The sequence below is a fragment of the Cebidichthys violaceus genome, unplaced genomic scaffold (assembly GCF_023349555.1).
Source record: "Cebidichthys violaceus isolate CVI_PGR_0920_01 unplaced genomic scaffold, fCebVio1.0.p SCAF_40, whole genome shotgun sequence".
NCBI classification, from domain to species: Eukaryota; Metazoa; Chordata; class Actinopteri; order Perciformes; family Stichaeidae; genus Cebidichthys; species Cebidichthys violaceus.
The window spans coordinates 1,128,349-1,155,850 of NW_027176595.1; the positions used below are offsets into that span (position 1 = coordinate 1,128,349).

The following is a 27,502-nucleotide window of genomic DNA, read 5'->3' on the forward strand; positions in this document are numbered from 1 at the left end:
CTTAGTGAATGGGAAGACCCTGGAACTTGAATCCGATGGTCAGAGGCTGCTCTGTTGTGTTGGCTCTCTGTAGATGTACTTATCTCTTTTGCTCACAATTGAACTAAAACGTGGCCTCGATACATTTATTTTGTTCTCTCTGGTCACTCCCTGGCTCCATGTAACTCCAGATTTTCCATTTGCTCGTCTGAACTTCTACATAACCTCACAGGAAAGAGAAGCATTCGATTCCATTAAGGCTCGGTTGATTATCCTTGGCAGCCTGTAGCCCGGTAATTTCACCAATTGAATTTTGGAAATAACAATACAGCTTGTTATATTGAATACTTGAATTTTCTTAGTTTGTAAATCCTAAAATTACTTACATTTTTGAACATTTTAAAACTTGAAACAAATGTGCATATTGTGTGCATGCCGTATAGATCTGTGAATTGAATATAATTTATAATATGAATCTGAGACATGTACTATATGCATGTACATCCTCTGTCCAGCTGTTAATGAGAATACAGCGGGCATTTTGCACAACAACAACATATTCTGTCAACAACAACATATCCACATATCTGCTTTTATTATACTAGTATGTACCCATGTGTGCACAAATCTTATTGTGTTTATATTTACTATTTTGCTTTATACTGCAATACGATTTTATACATTTTTTATTTAGACTTTATTTTTTATACATTTTTTGTTTCTTCTAAACTGTAATTCAGATTCATTTTCATACAAAGAATGCACGCTCTTCTACTTGAAATCTAGAATTGAAAGTGTCACTTATTTCATGCTTGATAAGCTCAATTCCTGGTTCCATCTTATTTACCACTGCTGAAGCCCATAATTTGAATCTGCAACGGACCGATATTGCCACAAGGCTCATTCAAATTGCATGTAATCTAATCTAACGTGGGCTTCTCCTTCAAAACAATGTGATTCTTTCATATCATTTCTGCAGCAGAGCTTCATCCTTACCGCGGTGCCCTCCACAATGTCCCTCCAAACGGGTTTGTCCCCGCTGCCCTCGCTGAAGTCCAGCAGGTTGTCCACCACTACCTGGCCGATCAGGTCGTGTCTGGAGAAGCGGTCGAAGTCGTAAACGGAGAAATGCAGCTTCCTGGAATGTAGCTCATTCAGCGGCACGCCGAACTGAAACGTCTCATTAAACACTGGGTTTAGGGTCTTTCTGTGGACCTGAGAGGGAGAGGCAGACAGAGTTAGAATTTAGTAACACTTTACATTAAATGCCACAAATTACAGTCATTATTTTGTATGGGACACCAATTGGTTCAAGCAATGAGGAGGGAACAAACAACATTATTTTACCCGGTAACAACCCTACTGTATAATTACAGTGAAAAAGTTGCTAACATGGGACTACTTTTTTTTACAGCCCATACAACAGTCTCACACTGTAATAAAGGGGGGCTTTTGCCCACATTTTCAATGCTTTGTTTCGATTGTAAAGTACTAACAGTAACGGCCACTACCTCTGCTAATGTATACTTTTGAAAAATAGTTGCTATCACATTAAGAAAGTGACATTTCAGTTGGTCAATATATTAATAACTGACCACATACGTCGTCCAATAAACCAGAAGGTCTGTGAGTGGAAGCATATGTTTCCGGCGTGATTGTTCATAATCAGTTTTGAGCATCAGATAGATTCAACATTGGACCCAAAAACTACATTACTGTTCCCCCGTAATTTATTATCACTTAAAAAAAAACATACACATAACTATTTCATGGTTATAGCTACACAGGTATCCCCCTCTTCCCAGGCTTAGCCTAATGTTTTTTATCCCCAGCAACAAAAATATTGCACACTAAATTATTAATATTAACTGTATATCTAAAACAATTCTTACACTACAATTCCCTGCAGAATGTTTTGTTAATATGTCATAATTCTTAATTAAATGAAACTATATCTAATATAATTGAAGCATCAACACTGTTTGCACATTCATCCTGCCTTTCCTAGTAAAGCCCTTTTTGTCAGATCTCTCATCTTCTTCACTCAAGTAGCCAGTAAGTATTTCTTTTGATACCCTGTATATCCTGAATAATTACACACACGCTACTTTGTGTGCTATAATCTAAAGCGCTGTCAAATTTAATTTCTGGCTTAGCCCCAGTTTGTGCCTTTCATATAACCATAATTTTTACATTCCAGACTTTTGCATTGATGATTGCATTCCAGTCACAGACATGAGTCGAGGTCTCTTTAGAGATGAATTCCAAAACTAACAGCAGCGTTTGACAACACATAATGATTTTTTTAAAGATGCGTCCAGAATCCTCAAAGACTGTTGCATTTTGCTGCTATTAAAAATATTCTATCCACTGCCCAGTAAACTGTTTAAAAAGGTGTGACTCTATTTCACCAATCGAACCAACTGCATATTTTTCATACCAGCAGAACACAAAAACTAGAGCTATATTTGGTCAAAATACGTTTTTCCTAAAGCAGTAATCGACAAGATGCTAATTATCTTTTTCTTTTTTTAAGTAACATCTTTGTCACTGAGCTCTTGTTGCTGTGGTCTTTACTGTACGGAATCTTTTAGTAAAAAAGTGTTTGTTTGTTTTCCTTTTTATGGCCCATTTTCTGCTCCTGGAAACCACCATGTTCTTCTTCCAAAACAAATTAGAAACATAAAAGGCATCACTTCCTATGAATGTGGTTTTTTTTATCCTCACAAAAGAGCGATCCGAGACTTGTGAATACAAAAGCTTTGATTAACTGCCTGTAGGACGAATCACGTTGTGCTCAAAGTAGCAAAAACAGACATGTAAATGTCATGAAACAGTATTTTAAATTGATCTACATTTCTGCAAAAATAAGACACAGAATATTCCAGAGGGCTTTGATTTGAGCTACATAATTAACCTCTACCACACCGTCTAACTTTGTTCCTCAGCAAGAGGGAGAAAAGTGAATTTCTTCCTCTCCTTGAGGGATAAAGAATCACATCAAACCCGTTAAAACGTTCACAACACAATTAAACGTTCATAACACATTTCCTATTGGTAACTGTTTTTATTCCAGTCTAGTTCGCCTCTATTTTGACTTGTTCCATCCTTTTCCATCTGTCACCTCTATAACGAGTCAAATAAAATGGATCATTTTAAATCAGAAAATGCCGTCTGACGATTAATTTCCTGCTCATCATGTTTTAACACATTGCAGACGGCATTTCACTTTCAATCTCCAAGCTATTTATTTTTTCACTATTTGTTGATTAACTGGCGGGATTTATTTGCTATTAAGCGTTTGATATAAATGCTGTCATGCAATAAAGCTGGTGATAATTAAAATGTGACACACACTCGATTTTCCAAATCTAACTTTTGTCACTGCGTGAGTGGGCCTGTCACTCCGGCTTATTAGCACTTGATGACTACTTGTTAGCTTTGGATTAAACATGTGGTTGATGGAGACACTGTGCCTTTAGAAACCAGAAACACAAAGCCCTAACATCTACTAGGTGATGTCTGGTTCCCTTTTGAAATCAAGTGGAGGGACGAAAGCGTGGCAAAATATGAGTGGTGTAAAAATTCCATGTGACTGAAATGAAACAATCATCTACACTCCAAACAAAAGGGGAGCAGTATTATGCAAATGATTGAAGCATTCACTCTTTTCAATGGCTGAAGGGGCTTTTGTGATCTACAGGAGACAGTCACACAAAGGGGGAAACCAAAGGGGACACATTTCAAACTGGTACAGCTTCATTGTCACTGAAAGCTTCACAAGCTGCACAAACGTACCAGTGATATTTATGGATTTCAAACATAGAACTACAACTCACATTTGTAAAGGCTTCCGAGCTCATAAATCTTGACATAATAAATTAGAAGAGAGGAGGATCTTTTGAGGGCTACGGGTACATTTACTGGTACAGGATGTCCCGAAAAAGGACACAAATATTGACTCTACTGTCCTCAAATACCAGAATAACACACAGGAGTTGGTTAGCGGCGCCCTGTAATAGTCTGAAGCACATTATGTTGAATAAATTATGCCCCAGATTAGATTACATTACATTAGTGAAACTGTACTGATTCCCCATGAGGAGGCTGGGTCATCAGAGCAGCGGGAAACAACGAGTCAGACCCGATGATGCTGTTTGAATGTTTGTTTACACTCAGGATACAGATGAGTGTGGTGGAAGTCACCTTGGTCTGGTATTTCTTCTTCCTGTCTGGCAGTAGGTAGATCTTCACGTATGGGTCAGAGAAGCCATTGGCATCCTTCGCTGGCAGGTCCAGAGCTTTCAGGATCTTCACCACCAATTGCTCCGTACTGAAACACACACACACACACACACACACACACACACACACACACACACACACACACACACACACACACACACACAAAAGAGCAAGCTTCATTAGACTTTCACAAGCTCATAAAAAAGGCATAAAATGGCAGGGGTCACACAAATTTATACAAATAATCTATGAGACCCAGACAGGATCAGCCCACACACACAAACACACACCTGCAGGCTTTTTACTCACATTCTGGTGTAGGAGGTGCTGTGTCTCTGAGGCTAGCAACAGCCAAAATAGCATGTGTGTGTTTGTGTGTCATCCCTGCAGCTGCATCATGGTTGCACTATCATCAATGTTAAATGTAAGCACAATGAGAAAGAGTCTGTCTCATTAATAATCTTCAACACAGAACCCTTTAGTCTACACTCACCATACATACAGAGCAGGATCCACACTACAACTGAACCCATGCTAGCATTGAGCTGATATCGGCCCTTCACTAAACCGTCTACTGTCTGTGTCATCAACTTTGAATAGATTTTTGTGAAGATTTTGTATATTTGTTGATTACTACTTCTACACAAAATATTACAAGACATTTAATAATCTGCAACCTGTTGTGATGGGTCACAAGTAGACATGACTTTATATCAGTTTCATCAGCAAAGAATGTTGGCAACTACTGGTTTAAAGGACGCCATTAACATCAAAATATTATAATAGAGCATTTTTGTTTGATTTCATAGAGTACAGTAGAAATGTGTTTCAATTGCTTCTTATTCTTATTTATTTGATGGAAAAAAATCCAGCTGTAAACACAGGTTTAGCCCCAACACCAAAATCTAAAATACAAGTTTGAATGTGGTTACCACTCACAAATTAATACATTAATTAATAATGAATGTTTTCTTATGCTGCAAAAAGTTGTTGGATTGATGCTGTTCAATTCAATAGAGCTTATAACCAGCATTGTAAAATATGTTCAGTTATATTAGTAATGTATAGCTGGTACAACTTAAAACTGTCTTGTGTTGTCCTACTAACAGTCCCAACCCCAAAGTGAATCATATTACTTTGGTATAAAACAGAGAAAAGCAGCAAATATTCAAATGTCAGAAGCTGGGACCAATTCACTTTTTTGTATTTTTAAAACTCAAACAATTAATCAATTATCAAAATTGTTGCAGATCATTTTTTACCAACTGATAAATCAAACTCATTCATTGTGTATGCAAATATTTAATATTATATGTGGCAAAAGAAAAAAAGAAGAGTTTCAAGTGTTATTTTACAGAAGAAAAGAATAATACATCGGGCTGTATTTTCTGGGATAATTGGCAAATGTTTAAAGATGCATATAGGTATGCAAAAAGTTAACAATCAGCAGCTTTTCTCTAAAAATAGAAATATTGGTCCTCAACAAACCACTCAGATACTGACTCACTAATGTGCATGAAAGCACTGTAGCTTTCTTTGTCACGCACACAAATATGTAAGCATAAACACATGCGTGAGCACACATAGTACAAACGCCTTTACATTTGAATGCTCCATCCACAGACATTGTTGCTAATCACGCACCATTCATTACGTATTTAATTAACAGAAGAAGACGAAGACGGCTTGGAGGCCTTTAATCAGACCTCGTTAGACTGTGTCTCCCCGTGTTAACCAATGTGTCAGCACTTCATTAACTGCTTTGGGAGGTCAGCGTGAACTTTGGAGCTGAGGAATGAACAGAGGCACAAACGCCTACAGTGACCCTGGCAGTTCTAACATCCTCTCTCCGTGTGTACCAATCACAAATAAGATACGCTTGTTGTCAATACAACCACGGCCAATCCGGACACATGTTTACCTCTGAATCACATCCAATTAAGGCAATCGGATAAACATGCCCACTCTGCAATCACATCAAATCAGGGAGATGATGTACAGGGCAAGATTCTGGGGGAAATTACATTTTCAGCTCAGCCAGATAAATATTTTAACGAGAAAACCGTGACCAATTTAAATATGTGTATCTAAGATCTTTAAGTCGGTGTGATTTTGAGACATGTTGGTGGTCGCCGTGATAAGCCACTGCGGCTCACGGCAATGCTCAGATACTATAATTGGAAATGAAATTTTCCTGCACTCATGTGTCTTATAACCGAACACGATGTGAGCTTGAACCCAAACCGAGCTTTTCACATAATCCACCAGGCCTGCTGCAGAGAATATACCTATTACAGCTCAGGCACAGAGAGGTAAATTCACGGCCTTATTCCTGGCAGACAATGCCTGGAAGCTAGCTGTTATTCCCACTGTGGAAATGTGTCAGCTTTTAATGGGATTGTCAATAGAAATGGCTTTCCCAGAGGATCTGTGGAAGATTGACATTGTTGTTCCGACTGTTACTCCCCAACATCTGGGTCTCACACATTAACATACCAATCGTATCAGGGTTTCAGTGCTAACACACCTCTGACATGCGTGTATCTGCAAACATGCCCACACACCTGTCTTCTTTGCTCCTCGGTCACTCCCTCCACTCTTCTACTCCTCTCACTAAAACAGCTTCCCTCAAGTGTAATGAAAGGCAACTACAGCACAACATAAATTATCTTGTGACGTTATAAATGGGGGAAAAGGGCCGCGTGAATAGTTTTCATCATTAACCTCCCTGTCCGTCCAACTCCCTTGCTAATTCCCTGTATCTGTAATGCCAGCTATAACACAGTCTGGTGTTATTATGCGTTGACAGGGGCTGCTGTTTAAAGTGGCTCGCCATATATAATTCATGACTAAAACGGCCTCTCGCTCTCTTTCTTTTCGGACCATCAGCACTTTCGCCATGTTGTAATGTTTCTTCATGTCGGGACGGGCAGAAATGGGGGACTGCCAGCTGAGCCGCAGACAGACAGACCGAGAGCGAGCGAACGAGCTGCACACTCCTCCCCACAACCCACAGCCACTGACTTACAGTACACACACAATTAATATACACACTCTCGTTACCCAGTCCTCACAGCATGGCACACAGCAATGACGTACTTAAGATTCTCCAGTGGACAATATTCAACGAAGAATCGTCAAAGGAACAAAAAGAAAGTAACTGCAGCCATCTGTGCCACACAGTACATAAAATACACTGTGTCACTTACATTTAATGCCACTAATGTATTGGTGGTGTATGGTGTTTTCCCCATTCATACGTCACTCCCTCAAACTCAATTTCCTACTTGAGTTGGAGGTTTTCTTTCGGTGTCTACTGAAGACGATAAAGATATTTTCCCCAGAAGCACCCTCTCAATGTTCTGTGCCATGAAGAAATTCAGCAAACCAGGGTGTGTTTGCAGCCCTCTGCCTTTCTGTTTAATAACCACTGAGATTAACTATGGTGGTTCCACTCAGACAATGTTCAGAGCTCATTTTTAAGGATTTATTTCTTCAAACTGTGCACTGTTATCACAGGCATCCACAGAATGCAGAACTGATGCATCTATTTATTCATCTATTTTAGCAGCATGGATGTAAATGTCGGTCGGTCGGTTCACCACTTTAGTCCAGACTGAAATATTTAAACAACTATTACTGGATTGCTATAAATTATATAAATACAATGGTTTCTATAATATCTTACGAAAAGTTATTTCTATTTTTCTGTCGAGCCTCTGCAGTGCAGAACCTGTTGTTTAGGCAACCATACTTCTTGGTTATGAAATGATCAGGGTTTGGATTAAAATAAGTATGTTTATTACATACACTTACACTGATGGCGTTAGTTAAGTACGTAAGTTACTTAACAAAAATACAGTAAAATAAGTCAACAGCGGCTTTCGGTTTCACACAGGACACAAACAGCGGTCTCCTGTCTCAAAGTCTTGTGTGTATTGACCCATCCATCCATCCATCCCGACCTCCTCACAATGCGGACTCTGTCGCTCTTTATACTACGTCGCCTGGCTTCCTTAGTGGCAGCCCTGCACATTCCTGGCTCACACTTACGTGGGTTGTATACGAATTACAGTGATTCACTTTCCGGAGGTATAAGTACGAACCTCGAATGAGAACCGCTGGTGCGTTTGGTGCTACAGCAATTAGACATGGAGAAGAAGAACCATTGAAAAGTTAAGCTTCTATTTTGATCAAAGCAGGATGCGTGTGAGTCAATGGGGCTCCCCACGGCATGCCAGTGCAGTTTCTTCAGGCTAACCTGGTGGTGATGTCACGGCCTCATTGTTTATGGTTAAACTTCAGATCTTTGAATTATTGTGGCATTCATGTAAAAAGTCTAAATTAGCAGACACTGACAGAGCGAGTAAGTGGTTTCAATGTGAGCTTGCTGACTTACTTGAAGGCGTAGCGCAGTAGGAAGCTGATTTTGCCGCAGTTGTCACCCTGTTTGCCTTCGCCCTGGTCGCCCTTGGGCCTGTAGAGCTCCGGTTTGATCTGCCCAATGCTGGTTACCTGCTCCTTCTCCTCGCCGTGGAAATCAGGACTGGAGAGCTGGTGAGTCATGGGCTTGGGCCTAGACACATTAGAGCTCAGAGGGTGAATATTAAGTGAAGAGCGCATGCACACACACAGATCAAAAAAAGATGCTACGCCGCGGTGTGATTCAGCAGCGTAATCTGAGATGTAGCGGCGGGTAAACCGTCTAAATGGAGTTCACCCACTGTTATTATTTGCATAAAAGTACACACCTTTTTTTACACATGCATGCATCATATTAAGTGTCAAGGCAAGTTGTGTGATGATGGTGCTTCTGGAGTACAAACCACAAAAAACACAAGTTAATATCTTTTAGAAATTGTGAAAGGTTCTCTGTGGATCTTTTCTGGTTTTGTAGAAATGGAAAAACAGCTATCAGTTAAAAAAGAAGAAGAAGATGTTTTTCAAGATGAAACTTCATACAGTATAAAACTAATATGGAGAGGTTCAATACAAAATGTAAGATGAGTTACAGACCTCAAAAGCCTTCATTAGAGGCAAGCAAGATTAAAGCCAGCATCGTACAACCAGTGCGGTCTTAATCACTGTGCTCACAAACACAACTTTTTAACAGGTAAAGCCCTCCTTTTCTTATTTTAAACCATGAGTTCTTCAGTTGATTTTTCTTTAATGACCCCAGTACAATAATACACACGGTACTGACCGGGGGGTGACCTGCTGCTGGGAATGAGCGTTGGGCAGATCTTTATGGGGCTGGGCTCCGACCTCTGAGTTGGGGACATCTGGAGACGTCTGACTCAGCTTCAGAGTTCCTAACAGAGTGAAATCGACGAAACAATCCTCAATGACTAACATGTCTCTTTTGTCAGTGCTATTGTGGCCGTTGTCATTACAACGGCTCAGATCAATGCCTTTTTTTTGTAATGCAGTGTCAGCATCATTGATCGCATTGATTGTTAACGGTGATTAGCAGAAGAGAGAAGGGAAGGAATGAGTAGACATGTTTACAATAGCCGAACATGAGCCAGCATGACAGGCATATAACAAAGAGATATGAAAGAACTGCCATAAACTTTTACAAAAACTTAAACAATTCATCAGAAAAAATAAAAGCAGAGTGAAAATGCATAGAGCTGGTTCATAAAATCAGGTCCTAAACATATCTCTGATATCAGTTTATGACAGTTAGTATCTATTTGTGAAAATGTTTTCTCTCACTAAATGCTGCTTATTTAAGTTCCTGTTAAACTTAATAGGTCGATTCCAACCACTTCACCATCACAAGCTTTCTGAGCTAAGTTAATTAATATGCAATGTTTGTGCAATTAACACATATGTAATTGTAACTGTTTTATTAATAAAACATAAAACAGTAAAAAAAATTGCTGGTGAATGCAAATTAAAAATAATTGGGTTATCAAAATAGTTAATAATAGTTCATATTACATTTTCTGTCGATTGACTAATTATTGCAGCTCCAATTTGTTCATTAATTTTTGCTATATCACAATTTTCACAAGTTAAAATCAAAAGACTTTAATAATTTGAAAGGGTTGCTTGAAGTAACAAACCCACACAGAATTATGAGCTGACTCAACAGCTCTAGCAAGCTTTTGAGCTGATTGTTTTCTGCGTCATTACTGGTTCAGTTACGTTGCTCACGTGGACTTTGTGTAGCTGTTTTCTGCAAACAAGCTCTGATGAAACTAGTTGGGCAAGAAAGTTAAACATTTAGCAGCTAAATAGATTTAGAAGGTTTGAAGAGGCCAAAACTAGAGCTAAAAGAGAAGTGAATATAAGAGCTGTATTCAGAAACATCACTCCAATGGCATCACAAGTATGTCTGTGTGTGAACCTGTGGGCAGTTGGGACTTTAAAAGGCAGATATGTCTCTTCACTGTATGCTGTTTTAAAAATTAATTCTTTAAAAAAAAGTACAGATATGATTGAAACTTCATCTTAAAGTTACTATGACTCCTTCATAACCAAGTATGTGTCATTCAGAGATTAGGCCTGTAACATGAATACTACTCCTTGAATATAGCACTACTGAAAGAAAAGCTATGTATACAATAATGGCCAGTATTCATCACACTGTTGCAGAACAGATTCATTATTTTTACTATATGTAGGTAAAATTTCAGTATTAAATTCAGTACCATGTGAGTGTATTAAAATGAGATGTTATTGAACGAGGCATTACATTACTTTTATAGTCAGGCTGGGATTAGTGTCTACTTTCTGGGAACTTGCTCCCTCTCTCACCAGCATTGTTGGGATAGGAGTCCATGTCCAGGTAGGACGGCTCCTGGGTCTCCTGTGGCCCCCCAACCACACCTCCAACCTCCCCCCTCTCCAAACCCACCAGGTCAGAGAAATGGGGGTGGTGCTGGCCCTGCTGGCCCAGGGAGGGGTAGAGCGAGGACGAGGAGTGGCCCTCCTTCCTCTGCAGCAGGGGTGGTAGGAGTGACCCAGTGCCTCCGAGGCTTCCGACACCAGCGCTTCCAGGCAGCAACCCCGATGTCAGGCTCAGGCCTCCGCCCTCTTTGTCCCTCCATGGCAGCCAGCAGAGCTTCCAGGAGACAAAAAGGGAGACGGAGAGGAGGACGATGCCGCAGAATGTCACAATGACCGACAGCAGACTGACAGAGATCTCTACAGAGGACCGGAGGAAGACATGGAGGGGAGGGAAGAGAAAATAAAGAGATGAAAAACAGAAGATTCAACAGACAAAAGGAAGATAGCATCGTCATTATAAAGTATGTGTTTACACAGAAAGAAAGAAATGTCATTTAAAAGAAGAGAATGTGGTTTTAACAAGACCAACTAGCAGCTGCAGCAGTGCTTTGAGCTTAATGTTCACATGATGACGTTTAGAGGGTATAATGTTTACCATGTCTACCAGTTTACTGTGAACACCTGCTAATTAGCACTAAACACAAACTACAGCCAAAGCTGATATGAATGCCAATAGTTTTACAAATCATTAACCAGAATATCAAATATTAACAAATAAAAACAAATAAAAACATTGACCTGAAGATGGTGCTAGATGAAAAGTAAGGGGATCACCAAAGTTATTACAGTTCATCCTGAAGGGGACGTGAATGGTAACCCATCTAGAGCACGTGTCCAACTCTATGTGGGACTGCACAGCATTTTCATCCCTTGTCCCACATCCCTCATATTGAGACGATGTCCCACATTTAGTTTGGCTCTGGTCTTCAAAAGTCAAACCACTGCAGGACAGACCTTTTTCTAAAAATCGGTCTTTAATCCAATGGCTGTGGGGAAAGCAGGGAAGGCTGTCAGCATGGGGCTGTTTGAAAACTGTGAGTCACCACAAAGTCACAAGCTATGATTTAAGCAGAATATGATTGAAATTAGCACAAAGAAAAGGAAATGCAGAGACAACAAAGACTGGGAATTTGCTTATATCTGAGTGAAGCCGGTGTCCCACATTGTCCCGCAAAATAAATACTCTTTGTCCCACATTTGAGTTTTTGGGATCTGGTCAGCCTCAACCCATCCAATAGTTATTGAGACATTTCACTCAAAACCACATATGTGAACCTCATGGTGATCCTGGAGGAATCACCAAAGTCAGTAGGATTCATTGTATGGGACTAATGAATGTCTGTGAAAACCATCATTATAAACTACCCCATGCTGCTAGCATGGCTAAAAACAACAACCACATGTGTACACGCCCTGTATTTATCATTATCACATCATAAATATGCCCAACAAATCAACAGTAAGCCATTGCATGATCAACAATCCACACACACACACACACACACACACGGCATCACAAGCTTCACGACAACATCTAAAAAAATCACAGTGCAGGAGAAGGAAGCCGCTGTAGGCGTAAATTGATGCAACCATCCCCTGAAGCTCACGTCGCACATTTAATTAATGTGCTTAAAATGGGGGCAAACGTTGGCAGAGGGGATATTCTTAGGAGAGGAGAGGAGGTGATGTAGGGGGTGGGGGGTTGGACACAATTGAGAACACCTACAGTATTGTCTCTATGTAATGTCATCCTGCATTTCCTCACGGTTATACATTTTGTAATCTGTGATGGATCAAGGTTTGTGATTGGAGGTTTGGTGGGGGGACAGATAGTGGGGGTGGGATGGTGAATATGGGTCTGTAGAGGATGTGTGTGGGGAGGGTGGAGTATGACTCATCCGACTGAAAATGTGTACAGAATATAAGAAAAGCGCAATTTCAGCACCAGACAGCCGGACAGTTCCAGCAACAGCCTCTATCAAAGAGAGCAGAAATCAAAGAGTCGATACCAGCTTCAGCTTCATAGGGAACTTTTGTAGTTTTGTATATGGTTTAGAAGTGCACAACTGCACATGTCGGAGCCTATGATACGTAAATTCATGAATTCATGAATTTGTAAATACCCTACAAATATTTCATGAAATTTCATTTCATGATATTTATAAATAAATAGACTAAATATACAATCAATAGTATTAATTGTCCTGAGCCATTTTAAGTCTTTCTATGAATAGCATGTTTTGGGTCTGATGACTGTCTTGACAAAAGAACCAAACAGAGCCCAAATGAACTATAGGCCCACAGCCCTGAACATGAATATTCATAGGCTGTAAGTAGACCGAGAGGACTAATTACGATACAGTGTGCAGATTTTGATAACCAAGTAGGGTTCCCCGCCTCACAGCGTCTAACTGGAATGTTTTGCCTCTCGCCATCTTGGGCTCCGTCCAGATGAGGGCCACCAATTAACAATCCTTCCTGTCTGCAGGCAGGTCAATCATCACCTTAGTGTAGAACAGCAATGTCTTACCGTCAAGAGAAAAATGTTCTCTGAACTCCCGACCAGATGCCCAAAACTCCTTTGCCTTCACTTTAGTTCAATTCAGAGTATCTTTATGTGCATTACAAACCAATCAACGCTGTTAAATCATACAAAAGTGAGTGGAATTGTATCTTTAACAGGCTGAGTGAACACAAGACAACAGCAGCCAATCCTCCAGCCCTGGGGTACATCTTCTGGAATTCGGTTCTCCTTCTGACTCCACCAGCCCTACCCTCTCTTTCTCTTTCACTCGCTCCTCTCTATAATCCCCTCAAATATTCCTCATTCCTCGCTGTCATTGCTTTTCCCATGCTGTCTGCCTCTGCACGCTTTCTCCTCAGCGACTGACTCTTTGTTCATCACCCTTACCTTCTCTGCACCCCCCCACCTCTTCTCTGCTTCTCCTTCTTTGCTCTGTCTTTGGTGAATTATTCATCAGTCTGTGTATGTCATTAATCAGCACAAAGATATGATTGGGGGGCCGCTGAGTTGTGGGAGGGATACATCGATCTGTCGAGGTGGTGAACAAGACAGGGTGGGAAGTGAGGAACAAGGGATGGGAAGGGGGAGAAAAGAAGGAGGAGAGAGTGTGACGATGGAGATCAGGAGACAGGAGAAGCTTAAAGTGATGGAGCGGGAGGAGAGGAAACGAGGGCAAAGGAAGGTAGGATAAAGTAGAAAACGGGACAGTAGTGATGAAGGGGAATAGAGTGAAATGAAAAACGATCCAAACCACAGAACGGCCGGCTGGGCCTGGAAAGACAGGGAGAGGGTTGAAAACAGATTGGTGCACATGTTGAACAGACATATAAGCTGACTGGGTTTATTCCCCCTTTTTTGTTTCCTCAGAGGAGGTAGGGGGAGGGGGAGGAAGGGAGCAAGGTTGATAAAGTCGATGCAACTACCACGCCATGTGTGAAAGAGTAGAAACCAAAGAGGCAATGGTAGAGAGAGAAAGAGAGAGCCATGGGACAGAGCGATAGAAGAAAACAGCATGACAATGATTTAGAGCAAAATCTAAAGAGGGGAGGGGTTTAAGGATAAGAAAGGTTAATGTATTGATCTGGACGGGGAAAAACAAAGCGAGGAGGCAGGAGAGTAGGTTTTGTGTGGTTGGCAGATCAGGGTGCACTGATAAGACACGGCTGTGATCAAACGTGCATGGGGACTGTCGGGGGCCAAACCACTCTCCTTCATTTATCTCTCTTTAGGGCAGTTGATGTACCTTCATGAGCACTGATCCTGCCAAAGATCCATCGCTAATCCACGAAGCATAAAAATGCGATTCAGCGGGTGGGTAGGTGGGTGGGTAGAAGGCCTCTGAAGTGCACCGTGAAGAGGGGCCGAGGCTTCCTGTCAGTCAGGGACTGATGCAAGCCCACTGGGAGGCGTACATTGCTCCACATCAAACACATCTCCGCTGCTTACACAAGCCATTCGCTGACAGCTTTCGGCGGTCGCCATCCTCGGAGGGTTTCGGAGACTTCCGTCAGCAAACACCAAAAAATCACAGCTGGTAAGCAAAGGGGGCCAAAGCCTAAAACCATGGTGTGACATTTCTTCACAGAGCCATCCAAATCTCCAAAGGGAACATGCAGCCAATCCTGTTTAATCTACAATGAGCCAGAGATATCCACGCTAATCTGCATAACAGCGCATTGCACTTCCAAATGCTTCAATGAGAACCCACACACAATACTCTGCACACAATGCAGTCCACTGCGAATGATGCACCTACTCAGTTTTGTAAAAAAAAAAAAAAACCTCTCAAACCTTAAAAATCAAAAGCATGTCATGTTGCTGTGTCCGCAACTGCTGAGGCAACAATGAAACATTTCTGCTGAAAATTTTGAAAGATGACATTTGGCGACAATATTCTTTTACCACTTCAATGACAACACATACCACATTTAAAATATCCTAAGTATGTTGTTTGTTCTTGTGTGTAAAAGCCTCATTCAGACCATAATGGGATAGTAAAAATCATCACTTGAGCTCATATTAAGAAAATTCCTTTTGAGTGGGTGATCAGTTCCTCAAAGCAATTCCGCAAATCTTTTAAGTATCAAAGACCCCCTGTAGGCTTGAGAGGTGTCTATTAAGTTCACAGTTCCCTCCTTCATATAGAAGCAGCTGTGGTCTGCTTGGATATATTAAAGCCAATTGTAGTAGTTATATAGTGATGTAAAGCACTGAGCATATAGGCAGATGCAGTGGTGTATTCTGCAGGAGGTGCTTGAGAAGTTTCTGCGGACATTTTGAAACTATTTCCATTTTAAAAGCTTGTTATCGTTGGAGAACATGATCTGAATCCAGCTGACCACAGCCTCTCTGTTTTTTTTTTGAGGGAGCAAACTATCAATTATCTTGCCTTTAATACGACAAGGGTACCCTTTGGGTGAAATATTGCTTTAAAGGTTCTCTATACAACATTCAGAGCATTATTAGGCCTATAGCACCAACTATTTGCAATGCAAAGATACAGTGAAGTACAGCAGAGGACAGCAGAGTCGACAGCGGAGTCGCTGCCCATCTTTCAGCGCAGGCTGAAAACCCTCCTCTTCAGGAAGTGCTACCCTGAGCCTTCCACTTAGCACTTATTGTTTTCATACTAGCTTGTTGCACTTATTGTATTCGTATTACTTTTTTGCACTTACTGTTTTTGTTTGTTTCTGCCCTGTACTTTGGCTCTGAGTTATGCTCTGCTTCATGCTCTTAGATGCTTGTTTGGAAAAGGAGATGCACTTATGACTTCTGGTGACTAGTAGTTCTCTTGAATACCTACCTATGTTGATGCACTTATTGTAAGTCGCTTTGGATAAAAGCGTCTGCTAAATGACTGTAATGTAATGTAATGTCTACCTGAGCAGATAGTGAAGTCGCTCCCCCTCTGTGTGTGTGTTGTAATCTGAGCTTCTTTGTGCCTTTAGTGCATTTTACAACTTTTAAAAAAAAATTATCCGCTGATTTACTGATGCCTCTTTTGGACCCAGAAGTTGCAATTCAACCGTTAGGCCACTGTGTGAAATTTGTCCTGGGGGCTTGATGGTAGCATGTGGACGTTAGCATGAAAGCACTGCGGTGCCTCAGAGTAGCCTAAAGCCTCTCAGATCTGCTAGGTTGGGGATAGACTCTTAGTCTTGTTATAAACGGTTGAATCCTCTGAAAGCAAACAGGAGGCAAGCTCCCTTCATATCCCTTTATATTTTGAAAAGGAGTCAGTCTTGACAAATGCCGACATTGTAAAAAAGATTGATGATTAGCTCCCGATGTGTCAGTTACCTGCGTCCACCTGTCCGGTGCGACCTCTCAGCAGGTAGCTGAACTCCTGGCAACGTTCACTCTGGCTGTAACCTCTCGGGGAGTTGAAGCACAGCTCTTCCACCAGCACCAGCGCCTTCTTACACAGGTCTTCATCCCAGTCCCCCGACATCCTCCAATCCGCATCGCACTCTCACCGGCAGTCAGCCAATGACGGCGCAGCCCTCGCCGCCCTCACCTATCGGACGGCACTTTTGCAAGGTGTGAGCTGAGAAAGAGGAGGCAGAGGACGCTGAGGGGGCAGCGGCAATACGGGAAGAACACGAGGGGCTTTGCAGGGTGCCTTGGTCTGGATCACAGAGACCAGACTGATGTGCCCATGTATGACTGAGCGACACCCACCCCTCTTACTTTCCCTAGAGGAGATAAAGAGAGAAAAACGGGCAAAGTGAGTGTAAGGACAAAAACGTGTACAAATCAAGTCTTTGGCAGGTTGGTCACCTTACCCATTAAGTGAGAACACTGATGCCAAAACAATCTGTGTGTCCCTGATAGATCATCGGCTCTTGTGCTACACAATCACTTTAGCATACACACAATGAGAGAGTTACTAGACAACAGGCGTTGTGTTAGAAGTGAGAAAATGTAATCTTGTTTCAAGTAAAACTAAATGATTAACTCTGGCAGATTTGTGTTGAGATAAGTTACATTAAAAGTTCAGCCATATCATGAAAAAACACATCTTCACTATCCACAAACTACTCATCTATCTATCTTAAATAGCTATTAGCCTCATTGCCGTGAACACAAACCAAAGGCCTTACTGTTGGTTAGGGTTTGGCAATTGGGCTTGGGTTGAGTACATCACCGTTTGTTTTTTGTCCTTTTATTTTGTTAATTAAATAGTCTGCCTCTGGAGAACGAGGGCCATTCGAATGGCTGGAAAACAACTGCGTTTAGAGCCAGCATGTTTTTTTAACTCTGGGAAATAACAATTGTTGGAACCGCGGAAAGACTAACCCAGACAGTTTCATTTGGTTTCTGCCGAGTTTGAAAGAGGTGTGTTCAGCTGATCTCCCAGCAGAAACTACCTGTGTGAATATATTGGCAATCCTGTTTAGAGCTGACGCTGGCCAGCTGGAACATTTTAACCTATCGCCCAACAGAACTATTAGTACATTTTAAAATGTTTGGTAAAAATTACTTCCCGAAAAAACTGTTGACAGGGAAGTGTGTGGATTATTGTAATTTACAAGGGCATCATTTCTACAAGGGCACATTGCTGCTGCATTTTTTAAATATCACATTTTCAATGCTTTGAGGGTCCTCATTCATTTCAATGTACCTCCATTGTAAAGGGATGCAGCAGAAAGCTCCTGGTCATATACAATCACCATAACGTCTAATGTGTGGCCAGAATAACAATACAAGTTAGCTAATGAGTCTTAACCTACCCTTAAGGTTCTAATGAACTACTTTGAATTGATTCAAAAAGCAGCTATAATATATGTGGAGCTGCACAATTGTTCAGATGTGTTGGTTTCAGCACTATTAGCAACTCTTTCATGTTACATTTCATTGAATTCCATGTTAACATCAAAAAATATCACCTATTGCAAGTTTACATATACTATAAAGAAATGAACCCAGTTATGAATTACAAAGGAGTATAATTACATTCACCTCCTTTGGGAAGAGAAGGTGGTAAATGTGTACAACTTTGTACAGTATTGGAATTGTCCACACTACATAGTAAAAGCTTAATTTTCATTTCTTATTGCCTGAATAATACCATATGCTTACTCACTCAACGTGGTGCATACTTAATTGCAAGGAGCCCTACTGTCAATGATGTCCTGGGGATATATAATGATTTTGGTGTCTAACACTGACCAATGGGTCAATCATCCCAAAACTTCACGTAGAATTTCAAAGCAAAACACTCTTTACTGTAATTACAGAGTAATTTAGATAATTATGAGCTGTCTTGTGTGGAGTCCCTAAAACACAAATATGGGAAAGAACTACAAACACTGTAAGAGTGAGAGAGACTGAATACTGGTTTCTCTTTTATTTTAGTATTCAACATATTCAACCTATTGCCTATATAGATCCATTGTATTAAATGTATTAAAATGCCAAGGTGTAACGAGCTTTGTCTGCCTACCATTTTGCTTTGCTATATTTGTGTGGTTTTTTTGGATCTGTGTGTGACATTTTCTAGCTTTCAATTGGCACCTGGTCTCCAGGTTTTTAAAGAGGTCAATGACCAAGAACACAGCAAAATGAGAAAATACAGTCAGAGGACAGGGTATCTGAAGAGCATACTGATGATTGAGAAGGATTATTTTCTATAAGGGTATAACAGTCAATACATTGTTTTTTAGGAAAATCTTGCTTGTGCCTTTAAGAATGTCATAAAGCCATGTTTTATGTGTCTTACCTTTATTGAACTTGACTCTTGAGGTTCTGGGCCATGTTGAATTTGCAAGCAGAGACACTCTACATGTAAAATTGTCTTTGCAAATAGATTGGGCTGAGGAATGCGGAGTTATGCTTGCAGTGCATACATAGCTTGTTATTTCCCTAATGTCTCCAAGACCAGAAACGGGAGCCTGCAGACAAGAGCCTTTCTCTTCCTTAACATCAAGTTGGGAATAGAGATGAGCTCTTAGTCATCTAGTTCCAACTGGAGTCGGTGGAACACATCAGTTTCCGAGGTCTCTGCAACACATCAGCATCAGATTTGAATCCACTGTCGGCTTCGTGCAGACTCTTTTGAAGCTCTCCAACATCCCCTGAAACACAATCAGAATCAATCAGCCAATAAGGTGAAGAGACACAACAAGATGGAGACCGATAAACTGCAAAACCACACCACAGTTTGGAGGACTACAAACTCTCTTAAAACACGAGAGGGAGGTATAATTAGATGTATTAAGTCTTACTGCCTTATGTGTGTGCTCCTTGTCCTTTCATCCACAAGAAACTAGACTTCTTTAGCATACTGTCTATTTTTGAACTCATTCTGTCTAAATAAAAGCAGGTCAATGACTAAACTCCAGCTTCTCACAGTCTGTGAGCCTGCAGGGACTCAGACTGAGGAGAATGTATGTAAAGTTGTGCCTAATAGTACAGATATGTTGCAAATCCCTGGTATTGAATATGGTTCGACAAAAATCTTGTTGGAAAATAAATCACTGGCAAAATAATGTCCATGGTGAGAGGTCAGCTCAGTTTTCCACCGAGCTGTTTTGTCCTTGTGAAGCAGTGGACCTATTTCTCAAGCAAGGTACCTCGTCGGACAGTGGAAGGACTATTGATCATTTGAAGTATGTTGGTCTGTGAAATGTCAGCGTCAGTCTTTGTGCACTGAGTGGCACCTCCATAGCAAAGTGCTCCTTATGTGTCCATCTGTCTCAAACCCATCAATCAATCACCGCATTAGGCAAAGACATATTTCACTTTCAACAAGTTCCGAAATAAGAAATGCTTCCACTCCCTTTATAGTTTTCTCCCTGTCCTCTTGAAGACAGGGACACACTTTTTCTCTCTTGTTCGCTCTCTGTCCCTGTCTCTTTTGAAAAGTTGATTGTCACATTAGGATAGTCTGTCAGTGTAAAAGAAACTCAGATAATGCAGAGTCTATTTATCTGTCCATCTCAGCTCAGCCTATTGCAGAAATGAATAAGAAATTAGCGAATCAAAATGCCATCCAGACCGTACATCCTAAACCAGCTCCCCTCTCGCCGCCCCCCAACCACTCTCTCCCATTAAGATAGTAAATCTGTCTGAGTGACTTTAAACCCCAGGATATCTCAATCTGAGGAATGGCTGTCTGGCACAAAACTGGCCACCTCAAATGCCAGTGAGAGCATCAGGAGGGAGGGAGGGGCAAGGAAGAAATAGAGGAGACAGACAGACAGACAGAACGATTGTGTGGCAAGACAGAGGAAGAGAGAGGCGGAGAGAGAGGGATATAAGAGATGCTGACATTAAATTGGAGGCGAGACAGATAAAGAGGGAGGGAAAAAAAAACAGGAGCAGAGAAGGGCAGAAAAAAACATAGGAAGCTGGCGGCGAGGGGTGACACAGCAACAATGGTAATCAAGGGTTTGGGGATTGCAATTTACAACAGGCAAAATATTTACAGAGGCTGGTTATTCACAGATAAATATGCCTTCAGAAACATGTTGACGAATCGTTCCACTCAGATAGCGCCATACCCAGAAACGCACATTCCTACTGTAGTGTACAGAGCAACACTAAACCTCCCACAGACGGTCCATTGACTGCTTTTCTGCCTGGGATCAATACTCTCAGGGAACGAATACACCACAACACAGACCAGTAGACCAGTAAGGTCACTGTCCGATTGGGCAGAGGAGACAGGACGGCGTGCAAGGTCACGGTCTGATCACACTACAGCGAAAGGAGAATCAGTATACAGAGATATTGTCCAATCACATAACTAAAGGAGGAAGGGAACTGGGGGAAGTCAGTGCCCAATCATGGGATAAGCAAGCCAATTAGATCATGAGCTAGATCTGAGGGGTAAGGCCAGTTGGACCAGAATGAGGAACCAAACACTCAGTCAGCGTCAGTGGATATAAACCCAAATTCAAGGGTATATCAGAAGCTGCGAGTTCAACCCTACACAGGTGTCCTTGAGTAAGACACTGAGCCCCTGGCTGGCCCTTGTTGTTAATCACTAAGGGGAAGAGCATCAGTTAAACGTCTCATTTTTAACGGCTGAGTCCAGCCGTTACATCCTCAATCTAGCTTATAGGCATAAAGCAGATGAGGCGTTTATATTTGTATCCCCTTATAATGAAGGGATCATTCTTCTATTTGCACTGGAAGGAAAGATTTGGAGCCGCCTTCAGGTGCACAGGCAGCTAAGAAAGAAAAATCCAATAACCGCAATACAAATTTGGGTGAGGAAACACATCCCAAATGTGAGGAATAAAACAAATCGACACAGTATTCCCATTTCCTATTGCTGGGGTAGACACCAAAAATATTAATCTCATATCGAATGCACTCTTTTTTTGGGTAGTTGTGTTGGATTTCGTATTCTTTGGCTCTGCACTCCTCAAAACAAGGATTCCAGTCATTTTCTCCATTGCTCAGAAAATTCCACCGAAAACAGCTAAACTACAACAAAAATAATCCTCGAGCAGGGCCAATGTGAATTTGATAAAACCCCGGGGCCAGGTTTTTCAGTAACAAGGATCATGTTGGAGAGTGTGCGACTGGAATCTGAAATCTGTATGTGCAATCTGTCTCTGAGGGATGAATCACACACCTCAGCTGGGTTTGGGAATTACAGTGATAAGGCATTTGAAACGCTGCTGTCTGCTGAATAAGAAGTAGAAGACATTCAGATGCTTACCACAAACCTGTGATCTATTGCAACCCCATATCATATTGGGATTTCATTTTCTAGTCAAAAACTGTGTGTATTTATATTGTACAAAATGCGTGCAATTCAAGCTTTTCCAGTTCAGAGACAACTGGATAAATATTATTAGCAGTGAAACAGTAGTAGTACCTTGAGGTTCTTCTGAATTCAATTTCAGAGTTCACCTAACAATCAGGCAGGTTTAAGATCCTATCCTTATTCACTTAATAAATGTCTCTTTCAGTCTCACCTCCTCTATCTAATAGGAATTACTGTTTATGGTAAAATGTCTAACTATTTTTATGGGGAGAAACTGAACACCTTCATAATTGCAAAATTTAACTGAGAACAGTCAGACCCATTTTTGTATGAGAACATAATGCTTCTGTAGACAAAAGAGACTAATCCATTGGATATGCCTAATAGGATGTTTCAGTCGGATCTCATTGAACCTGCTTTCAAGTCTTCCTATCTGCTGCCACGCTCTTTCTTTTGTTTTTACCTGGAAGTCATCTTTTATTGAAACTCTCATCCTTGCCCTGAATGCTTTTGTTATTGATATTTTTTTTTTGTTTTAATGTAATTTGCTGAAGTGTTGAAGCAAACTTCACACTTCCCATGTCTGCACTTTTACAGCCATTTTTGCATTGACAGTATTTTCTTTAACACAGTGCCATTCCCAGTCTGTTATACTCTACAGACCGGTGACTTGGCCATGTAACCCGCTCCTCTCCGTTTCAGACTTTGATGCTGTCTGCTCTGCTGTACCCTGCTGGGCCGTATCATGTTGTGTACCATCTCAAATCGATGTATTCGTGTACCCTTAGATCATCTGCGATTCGTCAGGACTATCCCTGATTCATAGAGGTCATGACCTCTCTCCACCAACACTGGCACATCCTCCTTTTTTGCTTTGCATCACTTCCTTTCGAGGCCACAGCAATGTCTGCCCGAGACAATGCTATCATCGCTCCTCTCTGCTCACTCGGCTGTGACAGATTGATGCACAGGGGTAAACAGATAGGGCTACTACAACGCATCTTTTTGGTTACTCCAGTGGAGCGCTACTGTGTTTCGCCGGGGCAGAGACGGCGCCGTATGCGACCAAGATTGAGCGTGAGGATATTAATGTCTATTGACTAGAGGTAATAGCTTTGCCGAGCCTCAGCTTTGAGGTTGTTCCTATAATAGCTCCTGGACACCCTTTCAGCAAATGAGTAACATGGGGTGGGAGAGAGCGGGCCTTAATATCTGCTCTAGACCATATATTTCCATAAACATGCAGTCAAACACTCATTCACATTCTATCCTATCTCTCCCGATTTCTATCCCACATTCACACATATCAAAGGTTGCTGTTCAGGCTCACACCTTCCTGCCACTCTGGGCCCGTTGGAGCTGCAAGTGTTTGAGTAGTATATAGCATGAGGCAGGAAATAGAGAGCAAGTGGCCGGCCAGGAACCCTGGGATATTAGTGCTGCTCTTCCTGTCTCTTGCACAGCCAGTGGAGCTGCAGAGAGGGACCTATTTACAGATAGGGAGTGTAATCACACACACACAAACACACACACACACACACACACACACCAGGCCGTCCTCTCTTCATTTTTCACCTACCGCTATGTCAGAGTCGGTGAGTCAGTGTGTCTCAGTGGTTGGGTTTTTTGACCATTTGCATAAATATAATCCTCTGTGGTGTGTGCAACTGTGCCTTTGATGGTAGGGGGGTTGTGGGTGGGGTGGAGGGGGAATTACGCACGTCTTACGCACGTCAACCTGTCTTCTGTGGGTTTTCTGCGTGCTCGTGCGCGCACCCCACTGTCTGTTCATCTTATATCTAATAACATTTGCGTGAGAAAAAAAGTTAAATCATCATCATCTGTGAGGATAGCTGCCATTGATACAGTTTGAAAACAGATACGAGCCTGTTATATGTTGTATAGGCTAGTAAGTCACTGCCTCCACAGCATGCATCCCTCTATATGCTCGAAACATACACCTACCAAAGGCAGAATGCAATATGGAAGAGCTTGGGTGATGCACAAATAATATACATTAAATATTTATGGAAAACAGACACATGCTGCTAGATTTAGGGCATATTCAGCAGAGCCCAGTGCGGGATGCTGGATCAAAGGAGGTATGATGCGAAGAACGCACACATCGTAGATATCACAGACCGAATGCACGCTGGTTACAGTGGTAACAAAGGGAATATCGTCCTACCTTGGCGTTGCAGAAACCACTGTCTCTCTCTGTCCAATGTGCGATTTACGAGCCTCTCCGCTGTTTTAGTCAGATGCGACGCTTGTAAAGGGGCATTCCGCCCTCTTTCTCTCGGTCCACCCCCTCCTCTCTCTCTTCTCTCGAAGACGCACCGAGCAATAAGCCCCGCAACCGGGATGGCAGACTGAAAGAGAGAAATGGACAATATGATGTCTCTTCCTTCCCGTTTCCTGTGTTCTTCTCTTATATTTCCCCCCCTCCTTGTGTTTTTTCCTCCTCTCTATTTCACTATCCCCTCCCTCTCACTCGGTTGCTCGCTCGCTCCCTTTCCTTTTTTCCCTCCCTGTGCTCTGAATACTAATACTCTGTCTCTCCTCGCACTGCCTGTACAGCCCGGCCAGTGCTAAAGACATACTGATGTATGTGGGGCGTGTTGAGAGAAAGCCAGAGAGGGAGAGGTGGTGTGTGTGTGTGCTGGTGTGTATGTGTGTGTTAGTGGGAACCTGGGGGGGGGGGGGGGATAATGGCCACTCTCAGCCTGGAGGGCATATGGGTGGGTAAAAAGGGCCCAGGATCTTGTTTGGTATTAGAGCTGTGATTAGATAATAATACTCCTGCAGATGCCACTGGAGAGGTGGTGGTGGTAGTGGGTGGGAGGATTGGGGGTAAAAAAAATGTTACTCCTTTTTAAGGACGTATCCCTGGAATGAGAGGAAGAGGTGGGGATGGGGGAGTGTGAGGCGGAGGTGTTGCTTGGATGTCAGGCGGTGGTGGAGAGCAGAGATGGAATCAAGGGCCAGTGTTGGGCTATGAGCCAAAAAAGGACATGGCTCTTAGCCTATTTGTATGTGTGTGTGTGTGTGTGTGTGTGTGTGTGTGTGTGTGTGTGTGTGTGTGTGTGTGTGTGTGTGCGTGCACCTTGGCAACCTCAAAGAGAAGAGCAGCTGAGGTATACAGAGGCCATGATCTAGTTAGAATGAGACAAAGTCTTATTGGAGTCACGATTAGATTATGATATTCCGGCATGGCTTCAAATAAGCAGAGAGGGGGCACATAACAATGGTTCTGGGTTTTATGATAACATCACTAGCAAGATAATGAGGACCCTCCATGGTTGATGGGGAATAGGTTTAGACATTGTATTAAAGTGGTTGTTTTTAAAGTGGTGTTTCTCAGGGTGGCCTTTGGGGTCCTTGACTTATTCTCAGAGAGAATAAAATAAAAAGAAATGTAATAATATAATTTAATTTGTACATCAAGCAGTGTGAGAATGTAATAGAAATTAAGTTTTTATATCCAGATGTCCAATTCTGTATCAAATCACATCCATAAACAAAAAGCTCATCAAATCTTTCGGACGAAATAATTACTGTCAGACACATGATCACTTCCAATTCGTCAAATAGCAGCTTGGTAAGTAGCCCTAAGCTTCAAACTTTGACACTCTAGGTACCCCTCTAGTGTCAGTTATGGATGTGTCAAAAAGGAAGTCCACATACTGTGAGTTCTGTTGTCAAGGCACCTTCATATTTAAAGGTAGCACAGTGATGAAATAATCATTGTCACAGACTGTGCTCAAACAACACCTAATGGGCCACACAGCACAGAAAACATCCAGGTCTTATTCTAAACTCTGGTATGGAAATTCTAAATTTGCAAAAAATCTATTCTAGATACACATTTTTATTCATAAAAATGCTAATTACAGGCATTAGATTGGCAAATGAGAGTGGAGGGGGACATGAATTACCTTAGCTTAAGTGAATCCAAATTTGATCTTGTGCTTTTTATTATGATAATGGAGAGCAAAGATCAAGACAAAGATTTAGAAAAACGTTTAGAATCCTCAACTAAAAAGGGTCACATTAAGAGAGCATTCAAGACTAATGTCCCTGCTGAGCATTTAGTTATCTAGATCAAAGATTTTATCACACTGACAAAATCATAAAATCTTGTCACTCCTTGTATCTAACAATTCACCAAATGGACAAAATAATATCTCAAGAGTTCCTTACCCGATTTATTATCTTGCCACATAATAATTTATTTCCAGCAGCATTACTAATACCTTGTCACACTGACAACAAAATATATATATATCTTGTCAGTCATCACACGTTTTCCTGAGAAATGGCAGAAATGATAATAAACTTAAAAAAAAAAAAATCCTATCTAGTGCAGTGAATTAACGCGTCACAATTAGTTGTCATCGTCTTCGTCATTGTCCTGGTAACAGCGATAATAAAAGAAAGATGGAGGATGGAAAAAAAAAGCTGTGTTTGGAACCCTGCAGCTGGTGATGATTGACTGATAAATGAGAGTAAACAGTGACCTCTGTTAACTGTCACAGCGGAGCACAGAGAGAGGCTGAGACACATAACAGAAGAGGACAGGGACGCATATCAAGGGAATCAGTATACAAACAGAGGAGAGGAGAGGAGAATAGAGAGGAAAAAGTTAAACAAATGGAATTGAGAGAACTAAAAGCTAGGCTGACGGCAGAGACCTTGATCTTTTCTAAAACAGGCGCTGGCATAACAATATCTCTTATATATGGTGCAAATTATCCACTCTTGCATGTGCACACAAACAGAGGCACTTGCTTTCACACTTGGATACTATAAAGCTCTTTCAGCGGCTATATGCATCTAAACATCACACATATACAGACATATTAAAGAAAGTAGACCGAGAGATGCTGGAGGGGAGAAGAGCCCACTGAGAGAGATTAAGAGTGACTAAGACCATGGTGTTATTTTGACAAGGCAAAATGAGTCCAAATGTTAATGTTGTGTTTTGATAAAAAAAAAAAAAAAACCATTAAGAGCATTAACTTTATTTGCCAAAAATAAAATAAAGATCAGTAAAGAAGGCCAGTGTTTCCTCCAATGTATCACATTGACCACATAATAACATATTTTCATGAGTTTCCTCTTCCACGTTGTTCCCAGAAACGTTGTTGATCAAAGTAGGTTTGACACGTTATTGTTAAACATGATATTGAATGGTTTGTTGTATCTTAAACTGCTCTACAGTGTAGATATCA

The 27,502-nt window shown here is 41.4% G+C and overlaps 1 protein-coding gene across 1 annotated transcript in view; it reads right to left on the reverse strand.

Annotated features, from left to right (window-relative positions):
- The window catches only part of syt3 (synaptotagmin III), a 33,744-nt gene extending 8,899 nt beyond the window's left edge, over positions 1-24,845 (reverse strand). Inside the window, exons 1-8 of the mRNA XM_068727995.1 lie at positions 24,457-24,845; positions 19,269-19,623; positions 16,847-17,241; positions 10,990-11,379; positions 9,428-9,536; positions 8,624-8,800; positions 4,186-4,312; positions 976-1,194 (exon numbers count right to left, since the gene is read on the reverse strand). Coding sequence (XP_068584096.1) covers positions 976-1,194; positions 4,186-4,312; positions 8,624-8,800; positions 9,428-9,536; positions 10,990-11,379; positions 16,847-16,997 — 1,173 coding nt within the window. The 5' untranslated portion in view covers positions 16,998-17,241; positions 19,269-19,623; positions 24,457-24,845. The remainder of the gene's footprint in view (positions 1-975; positions 1,195-4,185; positions 4,313-8,623; positions 8,801-9,427; positions 9,537-10,989; positions 11,380-16,846; positions 17,242-19,268; positions 19,624-24,456) is intronic.
- Between the last annotated feature and the right edge of the window lie 2,657 nt (positions 24,846-27,502).